The sequence below is a fragment of the Cricetulus griseus genome, chromosome 2, assembly GCF_003668045.3.
Source record: "Cricetulus griseus strain 17A/GY chromosome 2, alternate assembly CriGri-PICRH-1.0, whole genome shotgun sequence".
Classification (NCBI taxonomy): Eukaryota; Metazoa; Chordata; class Mammalia; order Rodentia; family Cricetidae; genus Cricetulus; species Cricetulus griseus.
In genome coordinates, this window is record NC_048595.1 from 454,598,863 (window position 1) to 454,610,390 (window position 11,528).

Consider the following 11,528-nt stretch of genomic DNA (forward strand, 5'->3'; position numbering starts at 1 on the left):
ACTTGCTGCTCAACCAGAGCATTATTTAATGCCCTCAGAGCTGACACAGAATTGCCTTCATGGTTCTAATTCCTCTTCCCTGTCTTGCCTCTTATTATTAATAATTTTTGTAGGTCATTCTGAATCACTTTGGAAAGAAGGCCAAGTGTACAGGGTATTTTCTTTGCTGCTGTCACGTGGCTGTCACTGTTGCAAAGGAGCCTGTGACAGATGTCTCTAAGGAGGGTCAGTGGTGCCCAGTGGAAGATGGTAGCAGCTGTTCTATTCTGACTTAGCAGAGAGATTGCCACACAAGGGTCTGGGGTAAGGGCTGTCCTTTCCTAACAAACTGGCTAAAAGCCCCTAAAACTGACTTTGGAGGCTGTCCTGGAACTAGCTCTTGGCTTTGGCTTCTTGAATCAATGTAAATTTTGGATTTCTATTTTAATGTTTACTAATACTTCATATTTTAAAAATACTTTGAATCAATAGAAAACAGAACAGTGTTTGTGAGAGTGGCACAGGGGAAATGAGAGTTGTTCAAAGACACAAAGACTCATTTGTATGGGTTAAGTTCTAGAACTCGGCTATACCATCTAGTGCCTCAAACTAATAATGAGGCATTGGCACTTAGAATTCATTGAAGTTAGGTCTCCCATCAGATGTTCTTGTCAAAGCAACACCAATAATAATTAGAGCAAAGGTACACAATAACTCCTGGAAGTTATGGCATCGCACGTGAGTGAAGCTGGCTAAACCCATCTGGTTGTCTTGCTAGGTAGGGCTAGCTCTGTGTATCAACTAAGCCTCCACAGGTGGCTTAAAACATGACAAGACCTCCCAGTCCAGACCTGGATCTTTGGTCTTTTAAGACACCAGAGAACAGGAATCAGAAATCCAGTTACTGGAGACAATGCAAGTCTTTTCCACCAAAGCCGTGATGTCATAATGGTGTCAAAGATTGTTCAGACTTAAGCCTCTGAGAAGCCTGGTTTAGAGTTCTGTCTCAGCTTTCGTGATCAAAGATTAGTAAAATGATCCCTACAAACTAGAAACAGCCTTGGTGTGTGGACTCTGTAGCAATCCTAGTACAAGAAAATAGCAAAGTCATGTGACACATTCCAACCCTTTGTTTCCAGAGTTTCTTATCAAAACCCTAAAGACATGTGGAGGAGAACTTCCTACCCCCTTCAGGTATGTAACCCTACAGAATGAATGCCTGCATTTCCAATGTTGCTGCAAATACCCAAAGAGCAAGACTTTCAAATGTGAATTTAAAAAAAAAAAAAGAAAGAAAAATAAGATAGCAGACCTTTCTGATTTCACTCAAGGAATTTCTAAGTTCACCCCGTTTGCCAAGAAAAAACACGGCCACTCCTTGTTTTGATTCTTTCAGATAAAAAGTGGGCTTTCATGTTTCTGCTCTACAAGCAGAGCCATTTAGGAGAACACATTTGTCTTATTTGATCCTTTTTTTTTTTAAATCAAAAAGAAAGCAGCTATTAACATGTGTGATGTTCTCAGAATATATGATTATTTTAATTCTTCAATGCTAGCTTCCAGTTTTTCCAGAAGGGCACCAGAAAACTCACCCACCTTTTCCTCTTTTTTATAAAACTGGAAAGTGGGGAGGCTAAAGACATCGCAGTCTTGCACCAGTTGCTCGCAGTCATCGGCGTCCACTTCCAGGAACAGCACGTCCTCGTGTTTCAAAGACAAAGAGTGGAAGTGTGGCTTGATGGTTTTGCAAGGCCCACACCACGAGGCTGAGAAGTCCACAGCCACCAGCTTCTCCCCGGCCTCTCTGAGCACCTCCTCAAATTCCTCCTTGTCTATGATCACTCTCACCATGTCTTCCTCTGGAAGCTCCACTTGCTCTTCCAAGTGGTGTGAGATTTGGCTCTCCTTTGTGTCTTTGGAGGACTTGATGATGTGACCTCCCTGGGACTTGGTGGCTTCTGGGGGCTTGGTGACTTCTCTCGTATTGGACTGGGTAGTGTATTTTGAGGACTTGTAATCCTTGGGTTGGATGCTGTCCAGTGAGGACCTGGGTGAGTCAGTCGCCTTGCATAGGACGCTGTCTTTTAAGGGCTTGTGGATTGTAACATCTTTGGACAGGATGCTGTCCAGTGAGGACCTGGGTGTGTCAGTCGCCTTGAATAGGACACTGTCTTTTAAAGGCATGTGGATTTTAACATCTTTGAACTGGATGGTGTCCTGTGAGGACCTGGGAGTGTTGATCTCCTTGGACCAGATACTGTCATTTAAAGGCATGTGGATTTTAACATCTTTGGACTGGATGGTGTCCTGTGAGGACCTGGGAGTGTTGATCTCCTTGGACCAGATACTGTCATTTAAAGGCATGTGGATTTTAACATCTTTGGACTGGATGGTATCCTGTGAAGACTTGGGGATGTCACTCTCCTTGGATGAGCTGTTGTCTTGAAAGGGCTGGTGGATTTTAACATCTTTGGGCAGGTTGGTGTCCTGTGAGGACCTGGGAGTGTTGATCTCCTTGGACCAGATACTGTCATTTAAAGGCATGTGGATTTTAACATCTTTGGACTGGATGGTATCCTGTGAAGACTTGGGGATGTCACTCTCCTTGGATGAGCTGTTGTCATGTAAGGGCTGGTGGATTTTAACATCTTTGGACTGGATGGTGTCCTGTGAGGACTTGGGGATGTTACTCTCCTTGGACCAGATGCTGGTCTTTAAGGGCTTGTAGATTTTACCATCTTTGGACAGGTTGGTGTCCTGTGAGGACTTGGGGATATCATTCCCCTTGAATAGGATGGTGACCTGTGAGAGCTTGGGGACGTTACTCTCATTGGGCAGCACGGTGTCTTCTGAGGACTTGGAGATGTCACCCTCTTTGGATTGGATGGTGTTCTCTGATGACTTGGGCATGCTGGTCTTCTTGTGATGGCTGCTGTTTTCTGTAGGCTTGTGGGTGGTCCCCTGTTTGGGATGGGTGGTTTTTGCCAAGGATTTGGACATGTTTCTGGCCTTGGTCTTAAAAATCTTTTTCTGTTTTAGATTAGAAGCTTTGGCTGAGGGCTTTGAGGTTTTACCCTGTTTCACCTGAGTGGTTTTTGCTGAGGACTTGGGGCTATACCTATGTTTAGGGTGGGTGGTATTTTCTGAGAAAATGGGGCTGTCACTAACCTGCTGTAGGATCTCAGACTCCTCTGTGACCACATGCAGTGTGCTGCTGGCCATGGGAACAATGGCCTTCCCTTTGGCCCGGGCTGTATCCAAGAACCCTGGAATCAGAGCCTCTTTTTGGGATAGAACCTGTAATGGATGTTCTAAACGAAAAATAAATAAATACAATAGAAATGCAAAAGAAGAAGGAAAAGACTGAATATCTATACCAAGGAAGACTTATTCTCAGAGATCATGAATCAATCTGACGACTAATGCGCAAACCTGAGTAACTTCATTCCCCAGAGAGCCAGGCATCATGGATGGTTATGTGGGTCTCTGTGTGTTTCTTGCTTTAACAGCAACTTTTTCTTTCTCAGTTTAATCCAGCCACCTGCTTCCCAAACTCATGGACCCATGACAGCTCTCTTCCTCCCCTCTTACCATAGGTGTCACTGTCACTTGCTCTCCCTTGGTTGTTTGGTATCATGGCTGACTCCTCAGGGGTTCTGGCTTGAACGCGGTTCTTGTCCAACCCCTTGTCTTGATTCATTTTGGGGTGGGGAGGGGTCCTTCTTAGATTTTTCTTCTATAGCCAAACTAAGAACAAAATGTACCAACAGCTTAATACTGGGGCAGCACTCCACAGCCTGTGTTCCCAACCAGTGCCCCAACAGTGGCACATGAAGGCCCCATGGCAGCCTCAGTGCTGGTGGCCATGCTGTGTGAGGCTACGGATGCACAAACAGGCATTATTTCCTCAAGTGCAACCAGCCACTGAGGTAAGGTCCATTGTGATCAGCACCTTACAGATGAGGAAACTGAACTGTAGAGAGGTTATATGGCCAGGAAAGGTCAGGGTTCAAAGGTCAAGGTTCAAAGCCTACTCTTTGTCAAATAGCCTGTCTACACCAGGAGCATAAACTGACTATATATATATATAGTTGTTCAAGACAGGGTTGTTCAAGACAGGGTTTCTCTGTATTGCTTTGGAATCTGTTCTGGCACTCGCTCTGTAGACCAGGCTGTCCTCAAACTCACAGAGATCCACCTGCCTCTGTCTCCCGAGTCCTGGGATTTAAAGGCATGTGCCACCACCGCTCTGCTAAACCAACTTTCTTATAATTTTTCCCCCAAGGATTCTCTAGCACCAAGTTTCTCTTTATGACTCATTAATTATGTTAGTTTCTTTCTCTAATACCATAACAAAACAGCCGAAGCTATGTACTTTATGAATACATGAGAGTTATTTAGTTCATAGTTCTGGAGGGTTAAGAGGGTGGCACCAGCATCTATCTAGCTCTTACAAAGGCTTTCTTGGCAGATGGCTATGAAGTCCCAGCAACGAGGTAGGCACAAACAAGAAAATCACATGTCAACACTGGAAGCCAGAGTATGAAGGAGAGATAGAGCCACACCTACTCTTTGTCTTAGGGTCACCATCCCTGTGAGCAAAAACATGACCAAAAGCAACTTGGGAGTGGAAAGGATTGACTTGGCTCGTATATCATGGATCCCAGTCCACTGAGGAAAGCTGAGGCAGGGACTCCAAGCCTGTAGGAACCTGGAGGCAGGAGCTGATGCAGAGGCCGTGGAGGGGAGCTGCTTACTGGCTTGCTCCTCATGGCTTGCTCAACCTGCTTTCTTATAGAACCCAGGACCACTATCCCAGGGTAACACCACCCACCGTGGTCTGGGCCCTACCCCATCAATCACTAATTAAGAAAATGCTCTACAGGCTTCTCCACAGCCAAATCTCATCCAGGCAATTTCTCAGTTGGAGGTCCCCACTCTGAGATGACTCCAGCTAGCACACCCTCCTCACAAGAACTAATTTAGGATCATGGCAACCACCCTAATCCCTCCTGAAGGAAGAACTCAAAAGACCTATAGACCGCCTCTTGACATTCCCATACTAGAACCAGCTTAGGAACAAGCCACAGTGCTCACCGTAGCTGTCTGCTATCTATCTCCTCTAAGAACACTGCATTATAGCAGATAAGCGTCTCCTGCCAGACAGCCTCTTCCCATCCTCATGAGGCCTGCTTAGTTCTACCTCTTACCTGAAGAATAGCTTCCCTGTGGCTAGTTCCAACTGAATCAGCCATGTGTACCTCACTAATGCATAACTGCAGTCAAATTACCTTTTCATAAGGCTGGTGTGGAGCTCAGCAGTATAGCTTGCCTAGCATGCATGAGACTCTGGGTTCCCTCTTTAGCGACACACACACACACACACACACACACACACACACACACACACACACACACAAGCACACACACACACACACACACCTTGCAGAAAGAATTCTGAGGTCACTTGCTTGTTTTCCACATTTACTCTGCATAGCATGTCTAGTCCCAACAATGTGTGTGAAAATGAAGTTTTACATTCAAGAAAAAGTTTTAAATTTAATGTTATGTACATAGGTGTTTTGCCTGCATGTATGTGTGTGCACTGTGTGCATGCCTGGTGACCACAGAGGCCAGAAGAGAGCATCAGATCCCCTGAAACTGGAGTCACAGACAGTTGTGAGCTGCCATCTGAGTGCTGAGAATCAAGCGTGGGCCCTCTGGAAGAACATTCAGTGCTCTCCAGCTCAAGTTTTACATTCCTGACATACACTTTTTTTTTTCCCACACAAATATTCATGTTTCTTTCACTACACTACAGGAAGTCAAAACTAAGAAGGTTGTCTAAACAGTGGAGTGCCCATGCTGTCTAAAGAAGATTTGAAACATGTACTAGTAGTGATTTAATTATCTGGGCTTTGATAACGGATATATTCAATGAAGGCAGGAAGTAATGCTGGTATCGGTAAACTCATTTTTAATAGAATATATTTTATCTCTTCTTTGACAGTTTTCAAACAACATGTCTTGCTCGTGTCCACCCCCAGGACTCCCTCCCCGACTCCCCAGGCATCCTCAACACATTTCTTCCCTCACACCATGACCACTTTTCTACAGCCTCCTAAGTCGTGCCAGCATTGCCGGTTGGAACACTGACGGTCTTGTTGGCTTGATCTTGTGTAGGTGACCAGTGACTGCTGCTGAGGTCTGCCAGTGCCATAGCCGTGTGGTATCTGAAAGACTGCACGGCGTCACAGCGCCGCCCCCCCCCCAGCCCTGCCTCTTTCACTCTCTCTGCTCTCTCTTCTATGATGACCCACCAGCCTCCTGGGGAGGGCTGAGCGCACTCAGACGGTTGCTGCTGTCATAAAAGGGATATCCTTGAGCCTTGAGCCTTGTGGCATGAACTTCATCCCTGGGATGTGGCCTTTACAAGGCCACAGGGAATGGATTATGACCTTATGACACAGATGAGACTTCCCAGCTGAGAGGAAGAAACGGGAATGTCTCCCCTTCCATGTTGTGAGGCGGCAGGAGCAGACATGCATCCCAGCCTCTCCCCTCTGGCTTGAAGCATCTGCATCAATGTGGGTTACAGGCACTCACAGGAAAGCTGCAAATAATGCTCCCATGCTCCGTCAGGGGTGGGGTGGGGGACAGGAGAGCCGCATCCAGGTGGCTTCCACAGCCTACCCTGTCCTTGTCCCATCACAACATGGGCCACCAACAGACCGGCGAGGGCATGCCTAAGACAGGGCAGGCTCTGGCCCCCTCTAGCATGCAGGGGAGGCGCCACGGATCTGGCAGTCCTGCCCGTACCTAAGTGGGGCTGGGAACACTTAGAGCAGTGGACCATGGAGGCCTAGGGAAAGCAGAGAAGCCAAGCTGCTGGGAAATGGGTTGTGCTCAGAGGCAAGAATTGCTGCATCAGAAAGAGTGCAGCATCCCCAGCTATAGTGAGCAATTGCTGGTGCTTCTCTGCCTGGGGCCAAGCAAAGCCAGGCCACATCACAGGGAAAAGCAGCAAGAGGTGAGGCTGCCCTGGCACACTGGACCCTCAAGCTCTGTGCACCCCCACCTGCCTAGAAAGGAGGGGAACCGGAAACACTACAGTGAGGAGAGCCCTGGGCGCTGAAATTCTACCAACAGGCACATTTAATTTGACCAGACTGCTCCTCCCAAGCCACCACTTAATCCCATTGAGGAAAGGCTCAGAGGGAAAATTAGATCCATTTAAAAAAAACATTTGAAGCCAAATCACACCTGCCTATGTTAGCGAAAGACAGGAAGTCTGCCCCCTCCTGCTGCCATTATGAGGCTTGGCAGAGCTGTGCTGGTTGTTTCTCTCTTGCTTCTGCGGTTCATGGATTTCAAGACACTTGGAATGTTGATAGTGCTGAAGAATTTCCAATCCACTTGTCATAACGTATGCTTTCCTTCAGCACAGGCATGTCTCCCAGGTGTCGGGAAGGCCTGTGTGAGCCAGGGTGTGTCTTAGGAAGCAAACAACCAGTTATTTTAAGCATAAGATGGTTGAGGTGGTTATGAAATAGGCCGGAAGGATCTCACTGGGTCTCCAAACAGTACACAGCACTGCAGAATAGACCTACCTGCCCATGGGGCTGCAGCCTCCAAGACCCCAGGGAGGCAATCCCACCGCCAAGGCTGGCTTCAAGAACTTTCTGCTACAGACACAATCCCACCGTGAGCCTCTGGAATCCCTCTCAGCTCAGAGTTAGAGGTGAACACTGCTCCCACATTCCTCCCTTCTGGGCTCCTGCAGGAACGAGCACAGCCAGCTGTGAGTCCTGGCTTCCTTCTCAAGCAGGCTCGCCACTGGGAGAAACTAAATTGTACACAGAGCCCCAGCTGCAAGGGGCCATAACTCCACAGCACCGAGCAGCCTGCTAGCAGGAAGCCGGGATGAGCACTGGGAAGTCTCTTCTCTCTCTACAGTGAGAGTGTTGTGGGCCAGTCTTGAATACACTAAGCTGGCATCAATTGTGTTTGATTTACAAATCGGTACAGACTCCTGAGAGAAGAACTAGAAAGCTGCTGTGTGGAAAGAAAATAAAACTAACCCATTTTGTCTGTATTGGTTGTTTCCCATGGCTTTGACAAAATGCCGGTCAGAAAGAGCCTTGAGGTCAAGGTGTGTGTCGGCTCACGGTTTCAGAGGGTGTTCAGTCATGGCAGGGAAGGCATGGTGCAGCGGCTTAGTGGCAGCAGGAACCCATGGCAGCGGAGGCTTGTTCATGTGAACAGAGAACAGGACTGGGAACAGGCATGGCCCATAACCATCAAACCCCACCAGAGCAGCCTGACCTCACCTCCTATAGTTTCATAATCTGCCAAATTCTGCCATCAACTGGGGACCAGATTTTTAAACAGTAGCCTTTGGTGACCATTTCAGACCCAATCCACTTTCCAGAACCCATCCTCAGAGCTTATTGCTGTCAGTATTATGACAAATACTGTCTTTTGCTATATGCACATAGACGTTTTCTTTCCTTTAAAGATCTATCACACATGTGTGTGGACATGTGTGTCACAGCCAGTCCGTGGAAGTCAGAGGGCGACTTTCAAGAGCCACTTCTCTCCTTCAAGCACCTTGTGGGTCTTGGGGATCAAACCCGGGTCCTCAGGCTTGGCAGTAAGCTCCCTCACCCACTGAGCCATCTTGCTGGCCTGACTGTAGATAGAATGTAATGAGAACTTTCTTTCGTTTTAAGAGTCATTTTGCTTTTAGTTATGGGGAGGTTCAGGTTGCATGCGTGAGTGTGGGTACCCACAGAGTTCAGAAGAGAGCCCCGATCCCCTGGAGTGAGGAGTGCAAAGCGGGCAACCTAACTCAGGTCCTCTGTGAGTTTTCAAACATTGAGCCCCTCTAGCAAACATTTTGTAATCCTTTTTGCTTAAGCAGTATCCTGGTGCTCGTTCACAGCAGGAGGCCCAAGAACCCACCTATGCCTCTGGCCTCTGCCTCTCAATTGACCCTTTCCTGCCTTTTGAGTCTTCCTGGTGGAGGCTTGCACAGAGAACCAGTCTCACTAGGACTTAACCAATTGGCTTGAAAAGTGTTAATTAGCTAGCTGCCTCTCAGTTGGGGTTGGTCTGATGTGTTTCTTATGTTCAGATGAGTCTTAGGGATAGAGTGCTGTCTTCATCCTCTAATTATAAATTAAATATATCTAGGGATCACACCACCAACAAGCCTGAGGTCTAATGCATTTGAACTTGAGCACCTGGTTGAGGAGTTATTGCTTAGTTTCTCAGTTGAACGACTAATTCCTTCCCCTCCCTTTCCTTATTGCAGAGGAAAGAAAGGAAGGGAAGGGGAGGGGAGGGAAGGAATGGGAGGGGAGGGGAGGAAGTGGAGGGGAGGAAGGGAAGGGGAGGAAAGGAGGAGGAAGAGAGGTCACTTCCCAGCCATGCTCAAGAGAAATGTCCCATATAAATCACTTAGAATTCTTCTGTTTGGGGGTTTTGTTCTCCATTTTTTTTATTTAGTCATCTGTTCATATTAAAGTTGATTCGTGGATGTTCAATTTATACTTTGTTTTATAATCTGCAACTTTGTTGTTTCATTGTTCAGCTGGCCCCAGGCTTTTGAGAGCATTCTTTGAATGACTCCTGTTTCTCTTGTCATCTACTTACCCTTGCAAACGTCTGTGCTTTCTGCTTACAAGATCGGCAGTACTGACCATCGACATGGCAGGACCCAGAATCATCTAAGGGTTTATCTCTATTAGGTTCATTTGGGTCAGAAGTGTTATGGGGATCCACCAGAGAAGACCACTCAGACATGGTTTAAGCCAATAGAAAGTCTTTATTAGCCAGCCCAGAGGGGGACTGTACTGGCTGTTCAGGACCCCAGTGTAGGCCCACATCTTTTTCAGGGTGAGATTTTAAGCATAAAAACCATATCCTAGGATGACATACTTCCATTCAAGAACATTTGGCCAAAAGTGGAATTACAGAAGTCAAAAAGCAAGGTCAGTGCATTGAGAGACTGCCCCAGAATTATGGGCTTTGAGGGATTAGGTCTTCGTTCTCATTTTGACAGGTAATGCTATCAGCATTTGAGTTTTATGGCCCAAATGGTACTTTTCATCGTGGACTTAGTAGTGCTAAGGTCTGTTCCAAGTCACCTTCCTATGGGCTGGGCTCCTGGACTGAATAAAACAGAGAAAGCAAGCTAACATCAGTGTTCAACAATCCCTACTTCCTGAATGCAGATGTAACATGACCAGTGTCCTCAGAGCCTGCTGCCATGACTGCACCCTTGAACTTGAGCCAAAACAAACCCTGTCCTCCTTCCATCCTTAAGTTTCTTTTGTCAGGTATTTTATTACAGAGCCAAGAAATTAAGGAACTTTGCCAGGCTCACCTAGTACAGTGGCTCTCAACCTGTGGGTCTCAACCATCAGAGAGCACTTATTTCCCAAGTGTGACAGATTCTGCTCAGTAGCAAAATTACAGTTATGAAATAGCAAGGAAAATAAGTTTATGGTTGGGGGGGTCACCATAACATGAGGAAGGTTGAGGACCGCTGATCTAGTCGCTGTCCTGGCTCTAAAATCCTGCTTTTCTACGTTCCTTTGGTCAGAGAATGACGTTTAGGGATAGACTGAAGATGTGGGGCTGCCACACGGAGCCAGATAATGCACTGGAAACAGCTATGAAAGGCAAATCCTAGTAATTGCAGAGCAAGCAGTTTATAAACACATGGTTGGGAGTGTGCTGCAGTGGCCCAGGCGCCTGCCTTTGCCAAACTGACACGGCTGAGTCCCAGATCCTTGGTCTCCATTTGACCAGTTTGTCCAGGAGCTTTAAGTCTGCCACATTGGTGGCCTACAGCCACCCTGAGAGAGTCACAGGTGCTTGTAGTGACAGTCTGAGACTACAGGGGGGTGGGGGGATGGACTAAGCAGCTCAGGCTTGTCTGTTACAGCAGGTGATAAGCATCAGCACAGGCACCCTCTAGATTCTAGAACCTCCTCTTCTGAAGACTTGGCTCATGCCATCGGGCAAAGTTAGCAGCTGAGGGCCTGTTTTGACTTCTACTACGGTGTTCAGAGCTCCCTTATATGAATACTCACTGGGAAATCTGTCTGAAGTGGCTTTGGTAAGACCCAAATTATTTCCAAGTTTGTTGATGTTTTGGTACAAACGCACTGTAAATGCTCATGCCTCCTGGCCATAGTTCCATTGTTCTGCACCCATCTACCAGTACTCACCCTTAAAGGGACCCAGCCAAGTGAAATAGCAGACTCCTTCCTATAGACTGTCCACTTTCAGAAACAATAGACCCGCCAAAGAGTAGAGCACATGAACAAGCCACATTGCCCATCTCTTAGTGCGGTAATTGCAAATCTGATGTTCAGAGTCACCATGCTGGACTTCCTGAGGAGGAGCTCCATTTCATTGTCCCAAGCATGGCACCCAGAGGGCACCGTGACCACAGACAGAAACAGGTGAATTTCACAAGTTTAATGAGAAATAATTGGAGAAGATTCAGGTTTTATTTTCTAAAGTTAGCTGTAAAT

At 46.9% G+C, this 11,528-nt stretch overlaps 1 protein-coding gene across 1 annotated transcript; it reads right to left on the bottom strand.

The window, feature by feature from the left end:
• Positions 1–494: 494 nt before the first annotated feature.
• Txndc2 (thioredoxin domain containing 2) lies at positions 495–8,236 on the bottom strand. Its single transcript, XM_027395998.2, is given in 4 exon segments — positions 495–3,290; positions 3,571–3,685; positions 3,687–3,726; positions 8,148–8,236. Coding segments are annotated over 4 exon segments (2,022 nt in total). The 3' UTR covers positions 495–1,512.
• Positions 8,237–11,528: the final 3,292 nt, after the last annotated feature.